The 27,122-nt window shown below is 44.8% G+C and overlaps 1 protein-coding gene across 1 annotated transcript in view; it reads right to left on the bottom strand.

The window, feature by feature from the left end:
* Positions 1-27,122, bottom strand: part of LRRC1 (leucine rich repeat containing 1) — a 229,278-nt gene that overhangs the window by 122,556 nt on the left and 79,600 nt on the right. The window contains 1 exon segment of the mRNA XM_040428569.1: positions 13,017-13,134. Coding sequence (XP_040284503.1) covers positions 13,017-13,134 — 118 coding nt within the window.

Here is a 27,122-nt window from a genome sequence, read left to right as displayed (position 1 = left end):
ATACTCGCAGATCTGTAATATAATAAGAAAACACTTACCTGTACTGTCAACAGATGACCAATGGCAGGGATCTCAAGTCTCCCGGAGGTTCAGGGAGTCTCCCGCTATTAGATAGCGGCTCCCTGACACCCGCATGTGAAACAATATATCCGGAAAGGTTTACTGATAGCAGAGCAGAGAGATAAGAGAAGTGACAGGACACAGAGTTTACATTACAGGTTGAATTAACCCTTTAGGGTCAAATTGGCTTCTCAAGGAGATATATATATATATATATATATATATTTTAAAAGTAGGGGTGCACCGAAATTCCGGCGGCCGAAAATATCGGCCGAAAATGGGCCTGATCCATTTCGGCCGAAATTGGTACATATCGGCAGAAAATATGGGGTTTGGGATTTGTCACCCGCGCCAGGCGGGCGGTTTACTTTAAGTCACTGCATCTTTATTTTACCTTACAATCGTGACGCTCCAGTAACAACTCTGCAGGCAGAGCAGAGGGCGGCGTAACGTCACTTACTCACGTGACGCGCCTGCTCCGCCTCCTTCATTCATAAAGTGGGCGGAGCAGGTGCGTCACGTGAGTAAGTGACGTTACGCCGCCCTCCGCTCTGCCTGCAGAGTTGTTACTGGAGCGTCACGATTGTAAGGTAAAATAGAGATGCAGTGAGTGATTAGTCTGCTGTGAGCAGCAGGGCCGGGGCTGTTATGGGTAGTGGGATCGGTCTATGACACTGCTATGGGGAGGGGGGATCTGTGCACTGCTATGGGGAGGGGGGATCTGTGCACTGTTATGGGGAAAGGGATCTGTGCACTGTTATGGGGAAAGGGATCTGTGCACTGTTATGGGGAAAGGGATCTGTGCACTGTTATGGGGAAAGGGATCTGTGCACTGTTATGGGGAAAGGGATCTGTGCACTGTTATGGGGAAAGGGATCTGTGCACTGTTATGGGGAAAGGGATCTGTGCACTGTTATGGGGAAAGGGATCTGTGCACTGTTATGCCCATAACAGTGCACATATCCCCCCCTCCATAACAGCGCCACCCACAGATGAATTTCATTTATGAAAAAGAATTATTAATAAAATCATTTAAAAAAAAGTATTTTAAAAGTATTTGGGCAAAAAGGCAGTTTCGGGTTTCGGTCAAGGGCATCCTGAATTTTCGGTTTCGGACCAGAATTTTCATTTCGGTGCATCCCTAGTTAAAAGGCATCCCTTCTTTTGTCTCATTCAGTAGCTATATAACTATTGAGAGAGATGTATTTTTTTTAAAATACATTTACACATTTAACCCTCCATTTTAATACTATTATTTACCCCAGTGTTAAATTCACCCCCCCTGGATGCTTGTTTTTTTCCTACAGTGGGGTAGATAATTACACACAGGGTTTTAAAGAATAAACTTCCTGACTCAGACCAAGAGCTGACTCAGCGAGTCAGCAAGTGAATCGAAGCATCCGCGCATGCGCATTGCGCAGCCTAAGCTTCGGTTCACTTGCTTCTTGTCAGCTCAGCGAATGAACTGAAGATTTGATTCATGAACCGATTCATGTGAAAGATCCGAACTTCCCATCTCTAGTTTACTCGCAGTAAACCTTTCCGGCAACCTGTAGCAGTGTCCCCTTCTCGGCGCGTGCGCACAGTGCAAGAAGAAGCCGATGCCAGCAGTCCACAACAGCGCATCAGGCTGAGCCTGTGCGCATGCGCGGGATCTCAAAGCGGGAGGGAGAGGGAGCGGCGGCACTGAGGAGTAGAAGGCGGCGCTGGGCACGAACGGCGATGCGTGCGGCCGGGCACCCTGCATCCACAGACCTCCCCTGCTTGGGCACCTTAATTCAATGATTGACAGGTTAGTAAAACCTGTTTTTCCGCAGAATAAAGCCACAAATAGCTTTTATAAGGCCACCTTAGAAATCAGAATGCTACCCTGGACATGAGCATATGTTTAGCTCACAGGGCTTATAGGTGGTGACAGAATCCCTTTAATCATATACATAAATATGATAATTTGGGGCAGGGTAATGAGCCCAGTCCTCCACACCATAGAGCAAAGTGTGCAGATACTGCATATGTTTGGAAAATGTAATAAAAAGTTTGTGGAAAAAAAAAAAGAAGACCTCCCTGAAATGAGTTTTTGAAGGTTGGGATGTCTGCAATGGCGCAGTGTCTTGAAGGTTGGCATCTTGTGCTCAGCCCGTAGAGCGCCCACACTGGGCAACAGACTCTGCCCCTCTTTGTATTCTGAGGGGGCACGAGCTTCTCCAGTGTGGCTGCGGTTTCCCGGAAGCTACAAATGTGGGCATGAAATCTGTACGTGTTGCTCTTATATGCGACCTGGCAAGGAAGTTTTTTCCTATGCCATGAATCAAAGTTTTTCCATCAAACAATACATCAACTGTAACACCACTCATGTGGTGTATTGTATTTCATGTACTCTCTGTTCCCTCCAGTATATTGGTTGCACCACCAATGGCCTTATGGTTAGACTGTGCAGGCACATCTGACATTCCTCATTCACATGCCAGGACCGTGTCTGCAGTCAGCCTGCATTTTTCAGTGGTGCATGGTGGCAACACAGAGGGTTTAACAGTGCAAGGCCTAGAAAGGGTTACTCCACCACCTAGGGGTAGTAATTACAAGAAGAAGCTTTTGAATAGTGAGTCCTTTTGTATCTTTAAAATAGGGGCCACTACACCAAGTGGACTCCATCGGAAACATGACCTGATATTACACTATTGAATTTCTGATCCATGACTTGTGTGTGTTCACTTGTTTAATCAACCATGCTTTTTAGCACATGTCAATTTCATTTGAAGGAGGGGCCTGTAGTTAGTGTGTCCACCTGCTTTCAAGTGGAGGCGCTATATATCCAACCCCCTCCTCAGTATGTGTATGTCATGAGGAAGGATCGCTACTGTCTCTGATCCGAAACATGTAGACTTGACTGTAACTGGCTTTTATCTGCACTGAAAAATAAAGGTAACATTTTAACCGAGCTGGACCTTTTTCTCTTTTTACCCATAGAAATGAATGGGTCCGGATTCAGTGCGGGTGCAATGCGTTCACGTCACGCATTGCACCCGCGCGGAAAACTCGCTCGTGTGAAAGGGGCCTAATAGTGATACTGAAAGCCATGGGACTCTATGAGCTGTCCCAGGCCGAAAGTGTAGATAGAGAAGAGAGGGGACCTAGGAGAGAGCCTTGCGGGACACCAACAGAGACAGAATGAGACTAGGAGGTGGTGTGAGTGGGAGATGATAAATGTGAGGTATGATGTAATCCAGGAGAGGGCCAGGTCAGTGATGCCAAGAGATGATAGTTTTTTTTTAACAGAAGGGAGTGGTCGACAGTGTCAAAGGCAGAGGACAGGTCAAGGAGAAGGAGGACAGAGTAATGTTTTTTGGTTTTGGATTTTAGTAGGTCATTGCTGACTTTGGTAAGGGCAGTCTTAGTTAAGTGGGGGGTCGGACGCCAGATTGCAGCCAGTCAAAGAGGGAGCAGGAGGAGAGGTGAGCAGACAGTTCAGAATGGACATGTTGCTCAAGTAGATTGGAGGCATATTGAAGAAGTGATATGGGGCGATAACTGGACAAAGATGATGGGTCAAGTGAAGGCTTTTTGAGGATGGGTGTAATGGTAGCATGTTTAGAACCAGAGGGGAAGACACCAGTGGTTAGTGATAGGTTGAAGGCTGGGATTAATTAGGGCTGGGATAAACACTGTGGTGAAGTTGGGGATGAGGTGGGATGGGATTGGGTCAAGTGCACAAGTGCCGAGATGTGATATGGTGAGTAGAGTGGAGAGTTTTTCTTCTGTAATGGTGGAGAAGCTGGTTTTGAGAGAAGAGGACTGAGCAATTGGGTAGAGGGTCTGAGGGGACTGTGCACTGAAGCTTTCTCTGATTATGATGATGTTGATCTTTTGTTTGAAGTATGTGGCTGAGATGAGAGGGTGGGGACACTGGGGGATGGAGATGGGAGTTACAAGTGCTAAAAAATTGTTTAGGGCTGTAGGACAGGGAAGACATGAGAGAGGCCTGTTTTCCATCAGCAAGTGAGGATTTGAAAATGGAGGAGGGATTGCTTGTATGTGGTGAAGTGATCCTTAGAATGGGATTTCTTCCATCGCCGCTCAGCAGCCCTGGAAGCTTGTCTGAGTTTTTTTTTGTCAGGTTGGTGTGCCAGGCTTGTCTGTTGATTTTTCGGGTTTTGTTGTGTGTGAGGGGGGCAACAATGTCCAGAGCTGTACTTATTGTAGTGTTATACAGGATGGTGGCAGTATCTGGGTCTTGGAGGGAACAAATGGTAGAGAGTGGCAGAAGAGAGAGTCAGAAAGCAAGCGAAAGTCAAGATGTTTAAGGTTTGTTCCAGGGGGGGGTCGTGTTAGTGTGTGGACTGGGGGAGCAGCAGAGGAGACCAGGGAAGAGAAGGTGAGTAGATTGTGGTCGGATAGGGGGAGAGGCGAATTAGAAATGTTAGATAGGGAACAGAGGCAGGTAAAGATAAGATCCAGAATGTGACCATCTCTGTGGGTGGGAGAGGCTGAAGGAGGAAGAGAGTAATAGAAGTTTAGAGGCGGCTGATGAAGGTTTGATCTGATGGAGCTTGCGGTTCTAATTTTGGTGTCTGATCTGAGGTCTGATGAAGAATAGGGTCCAATGAGGACTGAGGGTCTGACCTGAGGTCTGATTGAAAATAATAATTTTTTTTTTTTTCTTCCTCTAAATCCTAGATGCATCTTCTAGTCCGGTGCATCTTATACTGTAGTCTGAAAAATATGGCATATCACAATCTTATGTCACTGTAAAACCTAATAATAATCTTTTTACTTGTACACGGAGTATATATGTATACCTTGATGTGGTACATCACACTGCTTGAAAAATGCCTCATTGTGCTGGGCTGAAATGTCGCAAAATCAGTAAACAAAGGAAGCCCATTACTTTTTTACTTTATTTGTAGTTCTTTGTCTCTTTGTTGTATACTCGCGGACAGAGTATCAAGTGTTGGTCTGTTTGTGTGTTTATAGGATTTGTATACCCCAGCATTAACGCAATATTTATTTTATTTTTAACTGTCCCCCATAACAGTGACCTCCACATTGCCCGGCACCCTTAACAGTGACCTCCATATTTTTTTTTAAAGGAGTCTTTTTTGAGAATTTGAGATTTATCAGGATATTTCACCCGTTATTCAGGAGCACTGTGGGAGCAGCAGCACATTAATCAGTTTAATAGATCTCATGCATTATTCAGTACCAAGAGATTGGCATTTTATATACTGAGATGAAGCAGCAGTAATTCACCTTCCCGGGCAGATGATTTGTTTTATTAGACATGGTATTAAGAACTCAAAACAGCCTTGGATGCTCATCTTCATTGAATATGCCTTAGTCATGAGACAAGTGTACACTGAAGAGAATAGGACGTGTGCCTACAAAGCATAAAAGGAAGTCTCCAGCGTAGACCAGATGTTCTAGGGCATATGCCGTACAAATTCACTTGCAACCAAAAGACGAGTGCTTAATCCTAGCTGCGTCACACGACCAAACCTGATGCAAAACAAGCCCGGCTAAGCATAATCCAGCCAGAAACAGCAAAGACCTCTATACATGCTGCTCAATCTCCCGTTTTCCTGTAAAATCCTCCAAAACCAAATGAAGCCAATAATCTCTAGCTATCCTATTTACAGAAAGAAATTCCATGTGTGTGCTCGATTAGTGGAAAAATATCACTAATGTAAGTTTATTTTCCAATGAAAATTAGATGAGATGAGCCGCATGGTGACATGATGACCGCAATGAAGCACTGTGACACCACATGTAATGAATGAATGTGGATGCACTGGGACAGAACATAACGCGGCTGTCACAAATAATCCAAACTTGTATTTAATAGGGAGAGGGAAGAGAGCCGCTCCCAATACACTTATGTATATGTGGGTCTTAAGTGTGGCTGCAGATACAGCTGTCAGTCACAGATAGCCGGACTCAGGGGCAGTCTTAAAGGGGTATTCCGGTTACCTAATCTATTTTTTTAAAAATCCAACTATATGCTGACCTAACCCGATTTATTTCACATTCCAGTGAATCCCCTGAACCTTCTTCACCCCGATAGCTCTCGCTGCAATCCTATTCAATTTTACAATGTCATGGCTGTAGTGCCTGCCCACATAACCAGAAACAAGGTTTTGAAACTACAATTCCCATAATTTGGGTGGTCAGGTGCATTCATGTGTGCATCTGCAAATTTCCAGGGACTGTCCCTGTTTTTCAGAAACAGTTCCGCCAAGTTTGGGCTGTCTTGGGTTGAAATGGACGGAGCCAACGATAGCCCCACCCATAAACAGGCGTTTCCCGGAGGAGTTGGGCGTTCCCAGGGCAGAGTCTGTTCCCTGTCCAGATGAAAGTGAATGCACTTATCTCTGCACATTCTCACCGCTGTGCAGATACGCAGTACCGCAAGAGGGAGGAACTGCGCAAGTTCAACTGTAGCTCGACAAGAGACTACAGGTCGTAACCAGGGAATATGAGGGGTTAATATCAGACAGGGAGGCCTATAAAAGGTAATTTTCTTTACGCAAACAGTAGAAAACTTTTAATAACCGTGTATTGAGGACATTATTATATTGATTAGCACTGAAACAGAGTTTAACTTCAAGTAACCAGGATACCCCTTTTAGTTCAGGAAAAGCTTTACTGAATATTTTCCTATAAACTCTATATCAATCTGCTCAGCTCCTCCTGCTCTATAACATGCTGCCTGCAGATTGGACTGATTTTGTGGTGACACATTCTTTTAAGATTTTTTGTCTGCTTTTATCTCCTTTATTTTTGCACTCAAAGTTCATGCATTTGTATAGTGTATCGTCTTGACTTTATGCATGTTGGTGGGCACTCCTGAGTGGTTTTGAGGTGGACTCACTGCTTTTTCTTGACCTGCTCACATTGGTCACTAACAAGATAATTCTTACACGTTACAAAGAGATTAAACTCCTCCATATGCAATATGGAGAAATTACACGGATTGTCCTGCTTTTTTACCGTTTTGTTCCCCCATCCCTCCAGACCTGTGAAGGCAAGCATACTTACCTGCTCCCCATCACTCGTCTGCAGCGCCTTTAAAGAGGACCTTTCACTAGTTTAAAAACTAAAAACTAACTATATCAGTGGGCAGAGCGGCGCCCAGGGGTCCCCCTGCACTTACTAGTATGTCTGGGCGCCGCTCCGTTCGCCCGGTATAGGCTCCGGTGTCTGCAGCTCCGTCTGTTGTACTGGGCAGAGTTTTTGTATTAGGGTTGTCCCTTGCTGCAACGCTGGCAAATCGTAGCGCACAGCTCATAGCCTGGGACTCCCATCTTACGTCATCCATGCGCCGGCGGGATATCGGCCAGTACACTGGATGATGTAAGAGGCTTACAGGGCGGGCCAAGCAACAGGCTGGGGAGGGGTTATGTGAGAAGGAAGAGCGGCCTGGGCACTTGCAAGCCCTCATTTACCCTCTTCTCCCACTTGCAAGCCCTCATTTACCCTCTTCTCCCACTTGCAAGCCCTCATTTACCCTCTTCTCCCACTCTTCACACACTGATAGGAACACCGCAGGAGAAATGCTAGCACAGGCTTCCAGTATCCGTAGTTTCAGGTGCTGCACATCTCGTATCTTCACAGCATAGATAATTGCCTTCAGATGACCCCAAAGATATAAGTCTAAGGGGGTCAGATCAGGAGACCTTGGGGGCCATTCAACTGGCCCACGATGACCAATCCACTTTCCAGGAAACTGTTCATCTAGGAATGCTCGGACCTGACACCCATAATGTGGTGGTGCACCATCTTGCTGGAAAAACTCAGGGAACGTGCCAGCTTCAGTGCATAAAGAGGGAAACTGGATTGGTCGTCGTGGGCCAGTTGAATGGCCCCCAAGGTCTCCCGATCTGACCTCCTTAGACTTTTATCTTTGGGGTCATCTGAAGGCAATTGTCTATGCTGTGAAGATACGAGATGTGCAGCACCTGAAACTACGGATACTGGAAGCCTGTGCTAGCATTTCTCCTGCGGTGTTGCTATCAGTGTGTGAAGAGTGGGAGAAGAGGGTTGCATTGACAATCCAACACAATGGGCAGCACATTGAACACATTTTATAAGTAGTCAGAAACTTGTAAATAACTCATGAAAGAATAAAGTTACGTTAAAACTAGGGATCGACCGATATTGATTTTTTAGGGCCGATACCGATAATTTGTCAACTTTCAGGCCGATAGCCGATAATTTATACCGATATTCTGGGTATTTTTATTTTTGAGGGAAAAAAAAATTTCCTACACAAATCTGCTGAAAATTAATGTTTATTGTTAACGTGTATTATTTTATTTTTTTTGTAAATCTTTTTCATTTATACTTAATATTTTAGTGTTTTGTTTTTTTTACTAATTTTTAGCCCCCTTAGGGACTAGAACCCTTGTCCTATTCACCCTGATAGATCTCTATCAGAGTGAATAGGATCTCGCACTCTCCCTGCTGCCCTGTGCTCTGTGCACACAGCAGCATGGAGCTGACTATGGCAGCCAGGGCTTCAATAGCGTCCTGGCTGCCATGGTAACCGATCGGAGCCCCAGGCTTACACTGCTGGGGCTCCGATCGGAGGAGCAGGGGAGAGGGGATCCTGTGGCCACTGCCACCAATGATTAGAACTGGGGAAGGGGGGGGGGGGGCACACTGCGCCACCAATGTTTTTACTATTGGGATAGGGGTGGGGGGCGCACTGCGCCACCAATGACTAATACTAGGGGGCTTGAGGGGCGGGGGGGGCGCACTGCGCCACCAATGTTTTTACTATTGGGGTGGGGGGCGCACTGCGCCACCAATGATTAAAGGGAATCTGTCACTAGCAATGTTTAAAAAATTTTTTTTCATGGATCCATGTTTAATAAAGTACCTTTTTTCCCATCTGTGTTCTTCTTTTCCATGTCAGTCTTGTCCTTTCTTCTAAAAATCGATTCTTAGTGACGATGTTGAAGCTGTTGCCCTCAGCCGTATTATCAGAGCGCAGGCAATCGCCGGCACTGCGCCTGCGCAGGATTTGGGACGCCGACGAGAGGAGGATCGGGTGTTCGCAGAGCGCGGCGCTGAGGAGGGGGGGGGGTGAATGTTGAGGACTTAGCCGCGCCTCTGGGAGGCGATTCAGCTAAACATGGAGGCGTTAGTAGTTTTCATATTTAGGCGGGCACGGCACTTCAGAGGGGCGTTCCTGGGCACCGTGGAGAAAGAAAAACGCCCCTCTGGGCTCCTTACAGCGTCATTTGCATATCCTAAGAATCGATTTTTAGAAGAAAGGACAAGACTGACATGGAAAAGAAGAACACAGATGGAAAAAAGGTACTTTATTAAACATGGATCCATGAAAAAAAAATTTTTAAACATTGCTAGTGACAGATTCCCTTTAATGCTGGGGGGCTTGGGGGGGGGGGGGGGGCGCACTGCGCCACCAATGATTAATACTAGGGGGCTTGAGGGGGGGGGGGCCGCACTGCGCCACCAATGAAGATACCTCTCTTTCACATACAGGAGGCGGGAGCTGGCTGCAGAATCACATAGCCGGCTCCCGACCTCTATGAGCGGTAGCTGCGATCCGCGGCACCTAAGAGGTTAACTACCGCGGACCGCAGCTGCCGTTCATAGAGGTCGGGAGCCGGCTATGTGATTCTGCAGCCAGCTCCTGCCTCCTGTATTTGAATTAATGAAAGACTCATCTTCATTGGTGTCGCAGCGGCCACAGCCCCTCCCCTCCTCTTGTCTTCCGTCCTGTCATTGGAGGCAGCGGCAGCAGCATCACAGGGGGAGGAGACACTGCTTCCTTCTCCCCTGTGCTGCGGAGGGAACACACAACGCGCTGAGAGCAGCGCGTTCTGTGTTCCCAATACGTTATCGGTATATCGGCAAAATAGATGCCGATACCGATAACGTTCAAAATCCTCAATATCGGCCGATATCGGCCAAACCGATAATCGGTCGATCCCTAGTTAAAACCAAGCACACCATTGTTTTTCTTGTGAAATTCCCAATACGTTTGATGTGTCACATGACCCTCTTCCTATTGAAAAAACAAAAGTTGGATTCAAAATGGCCACCATGGTCACCACCCATCTTGAAAAGTTTCCCCTCTCACATATACTAATGTGCCACAAACAGGAAGTTAATATCACCAACCATTCCCATTTTATTAAGGTGTATCCATATAAATGGCCCACCCTGTAGAACTGTGAATATTGGCACAATTCAAAGTATGCGGTAATGATTGCAGAGTTAAAAATAATCAATTTGTGTTATTTTAAATTGTATGCAAAAAAGTACGGTATATACTGACACCAAATGTGTCTGAATAGTATGCACAATTGTAACATGTACTGAAACGGTTCAAGGTATATAGTAATCTTTGCATAATGTGGTTTGGTAAGGTATTTTGAATATAGTGAATATAATGAATATAATACTAGAGGTGCAGTGAATACTAACATTAGAATGTATCCAAATCATAGTATACGGAATATAGAATTGTAGCGAATACTGGCACATGTGCATTAAGCAGTGCAGACTGTATTAATCGCAGAATTTTGCTATTCATTCCTATAGGGAATTTTTTATTTTTAATCGAAAATGTATTAAAACTGACAATTACCATCAACTACAAAAATAATAATACCCCTCTCAGCACCGAGAGCTTCAAACGCACTTTTAACGGCGTCTGTAAGTTAAGCAGTTCAGGCTTTATTAATCGCAAAATTCTGCTGTTCATTTCTATTGAGAATTTTTTTTTTTTTTATGTAAATTTATGAAACACTACAAATCCGATCAACTGCAACAGTACATAGCACACCTCTCAGCAAAGAGAGCTTCGAAATGCAGTTTGAAAGGAGTCTGTACGTTAAGCGGTTTGGGCTGTATTATGGTAATTGCAGAAAACTGGAGAAGAATAAATACATTAAAGTATAAGAAAATGTGGAATAACAGTATAGTGCTTTTCAAGAACTATAATAAATATAATATGAGGAACAACAATATATAGTGGATTTCAAGAATAATAATCATAATAAATATAAGAATAAATGGAACAACAATATAGTGCTTTTCAAGCACAATAATCTTAAAATATGAGACTAAATGATTGAACAACAACATTCGGGGTCATTTAATATTCTGAAATACACCTATATTAGGTGTATTTCAGGCGCAGATAGCGTCGCAACGCTATTGCCAACTTTGCCCCGCTCACGCCAGGTCTAAAACTGTGGGCGTGGCGTGGGCGGGGAAGGGGACAGTTTCATTTACAGTTTCCTACACCTGTTTTAGGCATAGAAAAGGGTCTAAATGGAAGACAGCAAGGAAGCAATCTTACATATAGAACTTGTGCTTGATGCGCCAAAGTTATGGAGAGGCCGGCGCCTCTTCAAGGGACTTTATTAAGACCGGCGTCTAAAAAGCCGGCCTTAATAAATGTGCCCCATAGCACCTTTTCAAGCTCTATAAATATAAGAATATGAGGAACAACAATAGTGTTTTTCAAGCACTAATAACATATAAGAATATGTGGAAGAAGAAGACTATACATCTCCATGGTAACCAGTCATCCATTTGTCCATGACCGTGCTAATCTACATTTGTCAGGTCAGCAATAAGTAGATGACAGATGGCAAGGTATGACTGAAGGATCAGACGACACAGTTGGTTTGTTGTCTGTTACCACAGAGACGCATAGCCGGCAAAACCAGTTTCAAGGTTGCTCCGTTTCCAATTCTTTTTTTATTCACCTCATAAGACTTTAAACCAAAGAATAGGAAAACTACTTCACTGTACAAAACATTAGTCAAAAGGGAAACAACTGTCCGATCGCACACACTTATCGCTCATGGAAGGGTGTTAACCTGAACAAGAGAGCAAAAGGTAACAGAAGGTCTTCTGCCAAATCGTGCACAACATGTTCTTCAACAACATATAGCCGTGACATCTACTTTGTTTTCTCAACATTCATGATCACCTAGACATTTGGAGTCCTGAAGGAGGACCCCACCTAAACACAAAAAAATGACAACTAAGCACAGAAAACAAGAAAAGGAACAAGGATTCTTCACAACTTTCAGATACACAAGATATGGACGTGTCTTAAAGGGGTTGCCTCAGTTCTTCAAAAAAACATTTATTATGTAGAGGAAGTTAATACAAGCCACTTACTAATGTATTGTTATTATCCTTATTGCTTCCTTTGCTGGCTTGATTCATTTTTTCATCTCATTATCCACTGGTCGTTTTTCATCATTACAGTCACGCTGCAGTCCATCAGTAGTGGTCATGCTTGCACAGCATAAGAAAAAGCGCTGGCCAATTTAGTGGCCGGGACCATCGGAGTACACATAGGCTAGTGCTTTTTCCTATAGTATGCAAGTACGGCCACCACTAATGGATTGTATAATGTAAATTTATTAAACACTTGTATCTGGCATTTTTTTTTACCAGTTTTCTCCTGTGCATGCTAAATGTCTACTTTGAAATCCTCCGAGATCTGGCGAGTGGAGACTAGATACCATCCACTGCACACAGAAAGCAGAGAGAATCTAACCTAGGCCAACATAGGAAATGCAGCTGTCTCTTCAGAGAGACTAAGCGTATTAGACCAAAGGCCTAGCTCCCCCGATGTCCGCATGGGGGGAGCCGGTCTTAACCCAGAAGTGGTTTCTGGGTTTTTCGCTATTTAGATGCTGCAATCGCGCTTGGACAAGGCATCTAAAAGGGTTAAATGCCTGTGCTCGGCATTATTGCCGGTCGCAGACATTAGCAGGTCTCTGCTGTTTGAAACAGCAGGGACGTGCCAGCTATGGTGCCTGCTGCACGCGTGAGCGGGCGCCATGTTTAAAGACCCTCCCAGCGCTGTACACGTACAGCGCTGGGAGCCTAAGGGTTAGGCAAAAGCATGGGATTAATGAAAAGAATAAACATGTAAGAGCTAACAAGAATTCCTGACTTACCATTACGAGACACATCAAGTTCTACCAACTGCATAAAGTTTGCTATCTCAGGAGGAAGTCGCTGAATTTCATTATCACTAAGACCAAGTTTTCTTAACTTCACAAGCTGGAAAAATTGCTGTAAGACAATACATGAAATGTCAACTTAACACTAATTCACACTTTGCAGCACTATAATGAAATGGAGAATAATTAGGTTTCGGAAGAGAATTGCGGTAAACCAATGATGAATGGCAACAAGAAACCGCTAGAATAAATCAGAACAGTCCATACATTCTAAAGCCTTGTACCTGGAAATGTATTTTAAGTTCACTGCAGTCATAGTTTTTGATCATTTATACATTTAGAAATCCCCGACCAGAAATGGATAAATGACCATGTGTATTAATACTCTAAGCGCGATCCCTGAAGTATAGCCAGTCCTCTTCAAAATCCAACAATCTAGTGACATCAGTTCTCAAGAGGGCTCAATGTCCAGTACATGGACTTCTACACTCATGGAGATCTTTGCAGTAGTACCTAATTGGCTGGAGAGGACATGCAGATGTATCAGCAACCAATAGTGTAAATGACAACCACCCAAAGTAATAAAAGAGGGTTAAAAGGATCATCATTGGATGATAGCATTGGTAATGCATAAAGGTAAAATATTGGCTAGCAGCCACTGGAGCTGAAGAGCGCTGTGGCTGTAATATTAATAGACATCTGCAGGTGGATTACTGTGACAGCCTGTACAAATATATAAAATAATCATAAACACAGCTTAGAAAAGCCAGCATAATGTCTTGCTGTGAAAGATGTGCTGGCTATAAAGTTACTGAGAACCTGAAGTGATTGTAAATTACATTCTTCCTTCCCTAACTGAGGTATGAAGGGGTCAATTCACACTTTCTTCCTTATTAAACTTATGAAATACAGGTATTACTTTTAGCTATATTTAGTATAGCAGTCTTTGATGTGCTTAAAATATACAAACATAAGCATATAGGACATATAGTACGGTCACCTGTGTCTAGTAAAATGTATGTATTCAGTAAACAAACTTTTTTCATTCAAAAACCTGGAGAATGTTATGCCTATATAAAGAAGAAAGTTCTAATCACCTTTACTCCCTTAAAGGTGTATGCCCATCTGAGACAATGGGGGCACATAGCTAAGATATGCCCCCACTGTCTGATAGGTGCAGGTCCCACTCTGGAACTAGCACATACACTAAGAATGGGGCGGGGAAGGTGGTGGCCAGAGGACCACCAAGCACTCTCCCCAAAGGATTGAATGGGAGCGCACAGCGCTTGCGTGGCCATCGATCCCATTCATTTCTAGGGGGCAGACGGAAAGCTGAGCCAGGGCTTGGCTATTTTCCATGGCCCCATAGAAAAGAATGCACCCTCCACAATCTTCAGGGGTCCATTTTCTCAATGTAGGTGTGGGTCCTAGAGGTGGGACCTGCACCTATCAGAAAATGGGGGCATATCCTAGTAATATGCCTTCATTGTCCGAGATGTTAAATCCCCCTTTAAAAGGTGCTCGCCATTGCAGAGCTATATTAGAGTGCCTTGAAAAAGTATTCATACTCCAGGAACTTTTCCCAATTTTTTTATTTTTTTTTTACACCCACAAACAAAAATGTATTTTATTGGGGTTTTATGTGATAAAACAACACAAAGTAGCAAGTATGCGTGAAGTGAAAAGAAAATGATACATGGTTTTCAAAACTTTTCATAAATAAAAATCTGAGTGTGGCTGCATTTGTATTCAGCCCCTGTACTCAGACACCCCTAAATAAGATCCAGCGTGACCAATTGCCTTCAGTAGTAACCTAATTAGTAGATAGAGTCCACCTGTGTGCAATTTATTCTCAGTATAACTACAGCTGTTCTGTGAAGCTGGTTTGTTAGTGAACATTAGCAATCAAATAGCATCACGAAAACCAGGGAACAAACCAGACAGGTCAGGGATAAAGATGTGGAGAATTGTAAAGCAGGGTTAGGTTATAAAAAATACCCCAAGCTGTGAACATCTCACGGAGCACTGTTCTATCCACCATCTGAAAATAAAAGGAATATGATACAACCAAAAACCTACCAAGACATGGCCGTCCATTTAAACTGACAGCCCAAGCAAGAAGGGCCCTAATTCGAGAAGCAGCTAAGAGGCCCATGGTCACTCTGGAGGAGCTGCAGAGATCCACAGCTCAGTTGGGATAATCTGTCCACAGGAAAACTTAATCCTGTACTCCACAAATCTGGCCTTTATGGAAGAGTCGCAAGAAGAAAGCAGTTTTTGAAAGCAAGCCATAAGAAGTCTTGTTTGTCGTTTGCCACAAGCCCTATAGGTGACAGAGCAAACGTGGAAGAAAGTGCTCTGGTCAGATGAGACCAAAGTTGAACTTTTTGGCCTAAATGCAAAACGCTTTGTGTGATGGAAAACTAACACTGCACATCACCATAAACACACCTTCCCCATCGAGAAATCTTGTGGTAGCATGATCATGCTGTGGAGATTCTTTTCTTCAATAGGGGCAGTGAAGATGATCAGAGTTAATAGGAAGATGGATGGAGCCAAATACAGTACAACCCTCGAGAAAAACCTGGTAGAGGCTGCAAAAAACTTGACTAGAGCAGGAGTTCACCTTCCAGCAGGACAACGGCCCTAAACATACAGCCAGAGCTACAATGGAATGGTTTAGATCAGGCATGCTCATCCTGCAGCCGTAAAGCTGTCGCAAAACTACAACTCCCAGCATGCCTGAACAGCCTACAGCTATCAGCCTACAGCAGGGCATTGTGGGAGTTGCAGTTTTACAACAGCTGGAGGGCCACAGGTTGAGCACGCCTGCTTTAGATCAAAGCTTGGTCAGAGTGTTCGGCCGAATGCACACGGCCGTGTTCCGCGGCCGAGAACGGTCCGTGGTATGCCGGGTTGGATTCCTGTTCAGAGCAGGAGCGCACGGAGTCTATGGTTGCTATACCACCGTGCGCTTCATGGCGCCGCTGCACTACAGTAATACACTCGTAAGATCTATACTAGTGTATTACTGTACAGCAGCAGCAGCATGAAGCGCACGGCGTCATAGCAACCAATGACTCCGTGCGCTCCTGCTCTGAACAGGAATCCAGCCCGGCATACCACGGACCGCTCTCGGCCGCGGAACACGGCCGTGTGCATTCGGCCTTAGAATGACCCAAAGACAGACCTAAATCCCATTGAGAATCTGTGGCAAGACATGAAAATTGCTGTTCACAGACGCTCTCCATCCAATCTGATAGAGTTTGAGCTAATTTTCAAAGAGGAATTTCAGCCTCTAGTTGTGCAAAGCTGGTACAGACATAGCCCAAAAAACTTGCAGCTGTAATTGCACTGAATGGTGATCCTACTATGTACTGACTCGAGGGACTGAATAAAAATGCACGCCACACATTTCAGATTTGTATTTATTAAAATGAAAGCAAAATTGGAAAGATGTATCGCACTCACCATCCATGTTCACGCTTCTTTATTAGTAATGGCAGAGTTACATTCAGGGGCAGACTCACATGGAGTATCGGTATACAGCGACGGCCGTTTCGCGGTGCGACCGCTTCCTCCGGCTGTTTGATCCACTCTGGGAATCGTGTGTGCGCTGACCTATAGCATCATAGGGGGGGGGGGGGGGGGGGGGGGGGGGGGAGGGTTCAACCGACCCATCACTCAAAATTTGTAGAGGAATCACTGTTGTTCATTTTGGAGAACAATACGTTTCTCTTTAATGATCAGTGGTATAGGCAAATCCACGGGACGGCCATGGGGACACCTGTCTCTTGTACCTTCGCCAACATATTTTTGGGCATATTCGAGAACAGATATGTCTTCTCTACGTCTAATCCATTCCTCAGTTGTATAAGTCTATTCTTACGCTATGTGGATGATATCTTCATGGTGTGGTCGGGGCCACAGGAGCAGTGCGAGCAATTTGTGGCCCATCTCAACGGCGCGAACGACATGAACATGATGTTCACCCTCAATTTTGGGGGGGGTCGACCATAGAGTTCTTAGACGTTCGCGTCGTTGTGGGAGATGGTGCCCTACATACCGAAGGGTATCGCTAACCAACTGCTACCAACACCCTACTGCACCATGGGAGCTATCATCCACGTAGCGTGACTAGGTCAGTCCCTTATGGACAATTTTTAAGACTTGGACGTATTAATAGCCAGGATGCAAGTTTCCTGAGACAGGCGAATGAACTGAGGGATAGATTGATTCAATGCGGATACCCGCCAGAGCAGTTGGATACAGCTTTGGAAAGGGCAAGTGCCCACACGCAGCGATTATTGATGAAACGCAGAAGGAGTGGGGTGAAAAATGATGCAGAGAAAAAGGACAGATTTGTGTTCGTATTTAAGCATAGTTCCATGGCCAACTGTATAAAAATAACTACAGAATGGGCCATTTATATGGATACACCTTAATAAAATGGGAATGGTTGGTGATCTTAACTTCCTGTTTGTGGCACATTAGTATATGTGAGGGGGGAAACTTTTCAAGATGGGTGGTGACCATGGCGGCCATTTTGAAGTCGGCCATTTTGAATCCAACTTTTGTTTTTTCAATAGGAAGAGGGTATGTGACACATCATTGTTTTTCTTGTGAAATTCCCAATAAGTTTGATGTGTCACATGACCCTATTCCTATTTAAAACAAAAGTTGGATTCAAAATGGCCAACTTCAAAATGGCCGCCATGGTCACCACCCATCTTGAAAAGTTTCCCCCCTCACATATACTAATGTGCCACAAACAGGAAGTTAATATCACCAACCATTCCCATTTTATTAAGGTGTATCCATATAAATGGCCCACCCTGTATATTAAATAATTGGGAGATTTTGAAGGTAGAAGGAGATCTAGGTGAATTTTTAGACCAGAAACCTATACTAGCTTTTAAAAGGTGTCACACATTCAGGGACATTTTGGTGCGGACCCGCTACAGCGAGTTGAAACCGCGCGATTGGTTGTCACTCGGTAAGCTGGTTGGCAACTATCGATGCGGTGACTGCTCCCTGTGCGGATATATGTTTCAAGGCCGCCATATTTTCCTTGGAGGTTTTGAACATTGTGTGCACCAATTTATCAATTGCAGAACATCATATGTAGTTTATGCATTGATCTGCGTGTGTGGATCCTTCTATATAGGAAAGGCCAAAAGATCCTTAATGGAGCGGGTACGAGAACACCGTAACTCAATAAAAACAGGCAAGGGACGCACTCGCCTAATCGAGCACATACGGTGCCAACATGGAGGAGATGCAAACGCCCTGCGTTTTGCGGGTTTGGAACATGTACCTCCACTGTCTCAGGGAGGCGACAAACACCGCACCCTGCTCCAGAAGGAAGCCCGGTTTGTTATTAAAACAGATGCTACCGGATGTTTAGGGCTTAATGAACGCAATGATTTATCAGCATTCATTGAATAGGATGCGTTATATATGTGTCTCTGTTTTTCAAATGTATCAATATACACACACACACAAACACACACACCTTTTGTATTTTTGTATTTTTCTACTCAGCTCACCTCCAGAGGGCTTAGATGTCATCTCTGGTACCCATATTAACTTTGGGTCACCCTTTTGTAACTCTTTGAAACTGTTGTAACTTGTGTTTTACCTTTGTCATCTTTGTTTTTAAATTTTGCACCAATGTATCGATGCGCCTGTGTTTCAGGTGTGCGCTGTTGGCGTGACGTCAGGGGTTTTGAGTGATGGGTCGGTTGAACCCTCCCCCCTATGACGCTATAGGTCAGCGCACACACGATTCCCAGAATGGATCAAACAGCCGGAGGAAGCGGTCGCACCGCGAAACGGCCGTCGCTGTATACCGATACTCCATGTGAGTCTGCCCCTGAATGTAACTCCGCCATTACTAATAAAGAAGCGTGAACACGGATGGCGAGTGCTATACATCTTTCCAATTTTGCTTTCATTGTATCTTGCTTAATCTTCGCACCCCGTTTTCTTGGATGGTCGGAGAAGGCCAGGGCTGTGTTCCTTGATATCCCAGGTGGGAGGACGGTGCCCTCAATATCTCTCGTTGTATTGTATTTATTAAAAGTTTTGAAAACCATGGATCATTTTCTTTTCACTTCACACATACTTGCTACTTTGTGTTGGTCCATCACATAAAATCCTAATAAAATACACCCATAAATTTAAATTCAAAGGGGTATGAATACTTTTTGAAGGCACTGTATGGCCTTTTATTTAAAGTACTAAGAAGCAAAATACAAGGCGATATGCCAGGACAGCAAAATTAACAGCATGCGCTTGCTATTATCAGTGACACCACATTCCATGATCCTAACCGTCCTTCTCTCAGCAGTGTCCTCTCACCTCCTACATGAAAAAGCACCTTAAGAAGTTCTCCTGTCAGGACACTGCTTTAATAAACAGCCCATTCATGTAGGACTGATTTAAATTCAGACCTGTCGCTTGTTTACTCAAAGGATTGTTCTCATTTACTGAAGAATGTCGCTCATCTCCTCCTCCATGTTATTACTGCACATCGTGCAGGGAAAAACCAGACACGCACAGGCTTCTCAGAAGAATAAATAAGACCATAGGCAAGGTAACACTACTGTGATAACTACAGCCTGATTCTCACGTTGAATCTGTGCCGCTAAACGCAAAGAGAAAATACATTTTAGACTTGGAATTTTTATTTTCCTTACTTAAGAGAATACAGAGCTCACTCCTATGTATAGCGATGTGCACCAGAAGTCCCATCGTCAGAAGGAACGTTGAAAACATGCATGTGAACACACACACTATGAACACTACGTTTCGTCCAGGGCTTGAATCCTTTTCTGATCGGCTTCAGTTTTAAAGCGAACCTTTCACCTGCATTTCACTTAATAAACTATCAGAAGTACCTTATAGATCATCCTCATTGTGTTAGCACACGGTCTTGTCCCGCTTTTCTGCCATGTATATGCATGGAAAAATCGCTTTATAAAGTACTCTTCTCCAGCTCCACAAGTCACGGTAGAAGTCAAGGGGGTAGCCCTTCCCTCACTCCAGGCTGTAACTCCCCTGCCCTAACCCCGCCTCTAAGCAGTGTAATTGACACCCGGCTCAGTCGCCGGGACCGCGCTTGTACAGGCGGCGCATGCGCCGTCGGACTCAAGCGCGATCCTGTAACTGAATCGCACATGCGCCGTCCACGGGTGCGTTAGGAAGAGAAGACAGGCAGGCATCGGGGACGGCACATGCCCGATTCAGTTACAGGATCGCGCTCGAGTCCGACGGCGCATGCGCCGCCTGTACAAGCGCGGTCCCGGCGACTGAGCCGGGTGTCAATTACACTGCTTAGAGGCGGGGTTAGGGCAGGGGAGTTACAGCCTGGAGTGAGGGAAGAGCTACCCCCTTGACTTCTACCGTGACTTGTGGAGCTGGAGAAGAGTACTTTATAAAGCGATTTTTCCATGCATATACATGGCAGAAAAGCGGGACAAGACCGTGTGCTAACACAATGAGGATGATCTATAAGGTACTTTTGATAGTTTATTAAGTGAAATGCAGGTAAAAGGTTCGCTTTAAAGATATTTATATTTTTTTCACTAACCCTTTCATAACCAGGCCTGAATAGAACTTAAAGGGACTGTGCACCTTTGCCAAACCCCCCTCCCTTTGGGAGACCTGCATTTCTCTGCACTTTGAATTTCTCTGCTTTTAAGACACAGTGATGCATCATAAAATATTTATTATTTAACATTAACCATATGTCTGCTTCACGTTGACATAATTTGGTAAATGTCATTTATTAGGACGTCAGCAGGCTTTGAATTTTCGAAGAAAATTTTTCAAATTTTCCCCAAACTTTCCAAAACCCACTTTTTAAAGGACCAATTCAGTTATGAAGTCACTTTGAGGGACTTGCATAATAGAAACCACCCATGAATTACCCCAAATACCCCAAATCGAATTTACAAACTTTAGGTGTCCCACAAGAATTAACGGAAAATGGAGGTGAAATTTCAAAATTTCTCTGACCTCTCTGGTGGCCAGGAGCGTGGGAGCTCACATAATTCAGCATTTTTTCCTACAGTGTGCAAGCACGACCACCGCTGCTGGATTGCATGGTGGTCGTAGTAACCATGGTAACTAGCAGTGTATAATGTGATGGAAAAATGAACCCAGCCAGCTAAGACGGCAATATGGACAATAACAATATATTAGCAAGTGCCTTGTATTAACTTTCTCTACATGATAAATGCCATTTACTGAAGTGACAACAGTGAGGGTTGCCGACGGGTTAATTAAATGAAGTAAAAATGACAAAGGCATACTCTACCATAATAATATACAGTGCAACAACCACTCGAACAATACGCAGAGAAACGATTGGCAGTATACGTAAAACTCATAAAATAAAGTGCTGAATTTACCAAAAAAAGGACTTAATATGCAAAAACTATAAAGATGACATTTTTACTGGAATGTGGGAATGAGATTTCTATAAAATTTATTTGCAGCAATAAAAGGGTAATGTGCATTATATTGTGTCCTCGTGGAATTTAACAATAAAGATTTCTGAAATTAAATGAAAGCAGAGCATAAAAGCATTTATAAACCTTTCAATCCATACAATTCTGACAGCCAAAGACAGCTGACACTTGCTCCAAGGTCTCTGCGGTGTACATCAGCTACATATAGTGTTTGCACTGAGGCCAAACCCTCGCCTTTTCTTATGCTACAACTCGAACCTGGCGCTCCATGTGAACTGATCCAAGGAGCTGGGGATTTTATATGTTCTGGGGAACAGCTACGTCAAACTATTTCTAAGGCCTTCCACTATATTATTCAGCATCTGAACTGAAAAAAAACATATTGCGCAGGATGATTGTGTTCTTGACTGGAACTGGCAGAGCCTAAAATCCTTATCTATGGCTACAATAGAAACGGACAGGAAAAAACATCCGCGGCACATCTGGCGCTGATTTTACAGCAGTTTGTCTGCAGATTTCACCCTAGGCAAAAAGTGAAATCCACAGCGGTACACGTGACTTCAACCAGAAGTTTATACACTGGGGACGCATTTAAAATAATAATAATAATAATAATAATAATAATCATAATCATCTTTCTTTATATAGCACCAACATATTCCGCAGGGTTTAAAGCTGGAAAAGCCCTTTAAAAGAGGTTTCCATTTTTTAAAAGTAAATTACACCAGGGCTCAACAAATCCCAGGCGCCATGGCGATCAGGAATTCTGTCCTGGCGCCTGGGTATTTGCCCCTGCTTAAAAAATAGGCCCAGCACACAAGCAGCCGGGCGCAGCCACTGGAGGGTTAAGACCATGAGGCTAACAATGTGACAGGCGGTGCACATGACGGGTTAAGCCGAGGGACATCACTCCGTCTCCCCGCTGGCTGTCAGGGTCAGCTGGCCGCGGAGTGACACGCGACAGGTACGTGGCAGCGCTCTCCACCGCACGCCTCATGTACCAGGAGCAGCGCCGTTTTCCTCTACGAAGACTCTTCCAGCGTTTCCCGGAGAGGAGCAGTCTCATCACCGTAAAGCCTCATGCACATGTCCGTGGAACACGGACCGGATTTCTTCTGAGTGCAGGAGCGCACTGAGTCATTGGTTGCTAGGACGCCGTGCGCTTCCTGCTGCCGCCGCAGTACAGTGATGCACTGGTATAGATCATACCAGTGTATTACTGTACTGCGGTGGCAGCAGGAAGAGCACGGCGTCCTAGCAACCAATGACACCGTGCGCTCCTGCACTCCGAAGAAATCCAGGCCGGTATCACACAGTCCGTGTTTCACCAACGTGTGCATGAGGCTCAGCGCACTCACAGGACTCAGATATCCCTCCGACAAACAGAACCGCAGCCCCACCCCCTCCCCATCACAGCACAGGATGTAGCTCTGGCAAGAGCTGGAACCAAATCCCAGCCTGAACTCTGTGCGCGTCCACAGCTGAGGGAGCACAAGGACGGCCCCGGAGACGCTGACAACAGCGACTCCATTATCCCCAGGACAGGACAAATAATCCGGGACAGCAGAAGGGCAGTGATCCCGCAGTGACGGCGGATACAGGCCGCAAAGAGGGACATTCCTCTTCAAACCCAGCGCTGCTTCAGTTTTATCTAGTCACAAAATAAGTTTACAAGACATGAATGATGAATGATGAGCCTTAGACTTTTCCCTGCTATTCATCAGCGCAGTGAGCGCTGTGAACGGCACAGGCAGCGCAGCGATGCTGCTGCTGCCTGAAACAACCAATAACAAGGCTCCTTACAGTAAGGAGCTTTGTATTTCACACTTGCGTGTGGGGTTCCGCTTGCGAGATCCGTTTGAGGGCTCTCACAAGCGGCCCCGAACTTATCCGTTCATCCCCAATGCATTCTGAATGGATAAGTATCCATTCAGAATGTATCGGTTTGGCTCCGTTCCGCCTCCATTCCGCTCTGGAGGCGGACACCAAAACGCAGCTTGCAGCGTTTTGGTGTCCGCCTGGCCGTGCGGAGCCAAACAGATCCGTCCTGACTTACAATGCAAGTCAATGGGGACAGATCCGTTTGACGTTGACACAATATGGTGCAATTGCAAACGGATCCGTCCCCCATTGACTTTACATTGAAAGTCAGGAGTCCCTATTAATATACCATCGGATCTGAGTTTTCTCCAATCTGATGGTATATTTTAACTTGAAGCGTCCCCATCACCATGGGAACACCTTTATGTTTGAATATACCATCGGATTTGAGAGATCGTGAAAACTCATATCCGACAGTATATTCTAACACAGAGGCGTTCCCATAGTGATGGGGACGCTTCAAGTTAGAATATACTGAGAACTGTACACATAACTGCCCCCTGCTGTCTGGCAGCACCCGATCTCTTACAGGGGGCTGTGATCTGCACAATTAACCCCTCAGGTGCCGCACCTGGGGGATTAATTGTGCATATCATAGCCCCCTGTAAGAGATCAGGTGCTGCCAGGCGCCGCACAGACCTTTCAAACTGCCAGAAAGTCTTTCATAACTAATAACAGGAATAACAGATGCAACATAAGGTCATAAGAATAGATGCTCCAGGATTGTTATTACATGGGGGGGGGGGGGGGAAAGGGGGGGTGCAACAGTGACCTCAGTGGTACCGACCCCTAAGCGCAACAGTGACCTCAGCAAAATTTTAAATTGTCTAAATTTGCTATTTATGCATGGAAGACAGTTCTCGAATACTGGTAATGGTTTCCCTGCATAAATAGCAATCCCTTAATGGTATGTAGGCTTTCGTATTAGCTATTTGAATTACTGTAACTTTCTTACTCCTCATCGGCTAAAAATACTCCTCAAAAATGGTAAGAGGAGTATTTTTACTCTTCCAGAAAAAATGTAGGGCGACCTCTGGTGACATCACAGTACACTGATAATAAACAATGCCCATGTTGTTTGGTTCTAGACTTCTTTATATGTTAATTTAAGGGGTGTTATTTTTTCGCTGAAAATAAGGCTTTATAAACTGTAAAAAAAAAACAAAAAAAACGGCTCCTAGCTTTTTTAGCTGGCTCCTAGATTACAAGGAAATCCGTCAAGCCCTGTATTACACTCCGTTTTTTGTAAAGCTTAGAATACAAACCCATCTACGGATGTGTGAATGGACCCTTACCCTCAGTTTCTTTAGCAAAGCAGTGGTCGTCTTGGAGGTGTGTTTGGGGTCGTTATGTTGGAATACTGCCCTGTGGTCCAGTTTCATGGTTCCCTCAATGAACTATCACCCCACAACGGGCAGCACCAAACCACGACACTCCCACCACACTGCTTGACTATAAGCAAGAAAGGGATGCAAATGAGCTCTTAACAAGCTCTGCCTCTAATGCCACCAGATGTAAGGCAGCTATCCTATAAGTCAATGTTCACCCTGATATTAAATAAGTCAGCACCTCATCTGCAGACAGCTGTTTTGGGGCAATTGCGCTTCAGTGTAGAGCAGTGGCTTAATCCCCCAAACAGCTGTCTGCAGATGAGGTGCTGGCTTATTTAATATCAGTCATGTCTCAAGGTCTATTTAAAGAGCTCAACATTGACTTAAAGGCTGCCTTACATTTGGTGGCATTAGAGGCAGAGCTTGTTATGAGCTCAACTACCTCCCTTTCTTCCCAGAGGAGCATGAATGGCCTATAAGTCTTCTCATGATGATTAAGATACTCTCCCCCCAAGGACAGATAGTACCCCCCAAATCCTGACTCTAGGCAAGACACACTTGTCTTTGTACTCCTCACCTAGATGCTACCACATATGCTTGACACCATCTGAAACACATAAGTTTATCTTGGTCTCATCATACCACAGGACATGGTTCCAGTAATCCATGTCCTTAGGGGTCATTCACACGTCCGCAAAATGGGTCCACATTCGTTACACAATTTTGTGGAACGAGTGTGGACCCATTGATTTTCAAATGGGACCGCAAAAAATAGAACATGTCCTACTCTTGTTCGCAGCCACAGAAAAGGCATTTCTATCATAGTGCCGGCTATGTGCGGTCCACAAAATGTGGAACGCACATGGCCGTGTCAGTGTTTTGCGGATCTGCAATTTGTGGACCGAAAAACTGTTGCGGACGTGTGAATGGACCCTTAGTATGCTTGTCTTCAGCAAACTGTTTGCGGGCTTTCTTGTGCATCATCTTCAGAAGAGGCTTCTTTCTGGGACGACAGCCATACAGAACAATTCCATGCCGTGTGCAGCATATGGTCTGAGCACTGACAGGCTGACCCCACAACCCTTTAACCTCTGCATCTATTATGGCAGCATTCACATGTATTTTGAAAAGATAACCTCTGGATATGATGCTGAGCACGTGCACTCAACTTCTTTGGTCGACCATGGTGAGGCCTGTTCTGACTGGTCTTGGCAAACTGCGGCTCTCCAGCTGTTTTAAAACTACAAATCCCATCATTCCCTGCTGTAGGCAGACTGGGCATGATGGGATTTGTAGTTTTACAACAGCTGGAGAGCCGCAGTTTGCCCATTCCTGGCCTAGGCCATCTTTATGTAGAGCAACAATTCTTTTTTTCAGATCCTCAGAGTTCTTTGCCACGAGGTGCCATGTTGAACTTCCAGTGACCAGTATGAGAGCGATAACACGAAATGTAACACATCTGCTCCCCATGCACACCTGAGACCTTGTAACACTAACGATTCACATGACATCGGGGAGGGAAAGGGGCTAATTTGGGACACAATTTGGCCATTTTCACAGAGGTGTACTCACTTTTCTTGCAAGCGGTTTAGACATTAATGGCGGAGTTAATGTGAGGGTACACCAGATTTACACTGTTATACAAGCTGTACACAGACTACTTTATAAAGTAAAAGTGTCATATCTAGCGTTGTTTTGGGTATCGAAATTTCGATAACCAATTGATACTTTTGTACCGGTTTCAACACGATACTGGGCTGCGCAGTCTAGTATCACAGAACTTGGAGCACGCTGAGGGGTTAACTGCCGCTGATCAGCTTCCCGTCAGAGGGTGCAAGCTATGTGGTTCTGCCGGCGCTGCCTCCTGTATTAAAGGCTAACCATCATTGGTGACGAAGTGCACCCTCCCCCCAGTATAAAAAACATTGGTGGCGCAGTGCGCCCTTCTCCCCCCCCCCCCCCTCTCAGTATTAAAATTATTGGTGGCAGTGGCCACAGGGTCCCCTCCCCTCCTCCACATTGGTGGCAGTGGCAGCTTCTGATCGGTTACCATGGTAGCAAGGACGCTACTGAAGCCCTGGCTGCTATGGTAAGCTCCCTGCTATTGTGTGTACTATGCACATGGCAGCAGGGAGAGTGTGAGATCCTATTCACCCTAATAGAGCTCTATTAGGGTGAATAGGACAAGGGATCAACAGATCCCAAGTTCTAGCCTCTAAGGGGGGAAATAGTTAATAAATAAACAGTAAACAAAAAAAAAAAAAAAACACTGAAATATTAACTATAAATCAGCCCCTTTCAGGGCTCCAGATGGCGACCAAAATGGTCGCCAATGCGACTTAGAATTTACAAATGGCGACAAGACTTTAGTCTTGTCGCCATTTGCCACTAGACCCGCCGCCGCAGCTCTG

The sequence above is a fragment of the Bufo bufo genome, chromosome 4, assembly GCF_905171765.1.
Source record: "Bufo bufo chromosome 4, aBufBuf1.1, whole genome shotgun sequence".
NCBI classification, from domain to species: domain Eukaryota; kingdom Metazoa; phylum Chordata; class Amphibia; order Anura; family Bufonidae; genus Bufo; species Bufo bufo.
The sequence above is the reverse complement of the archived record's forward strand: the minus strand, read 5'-3'. Positions and strand labels throughout refer to the sequence as shown.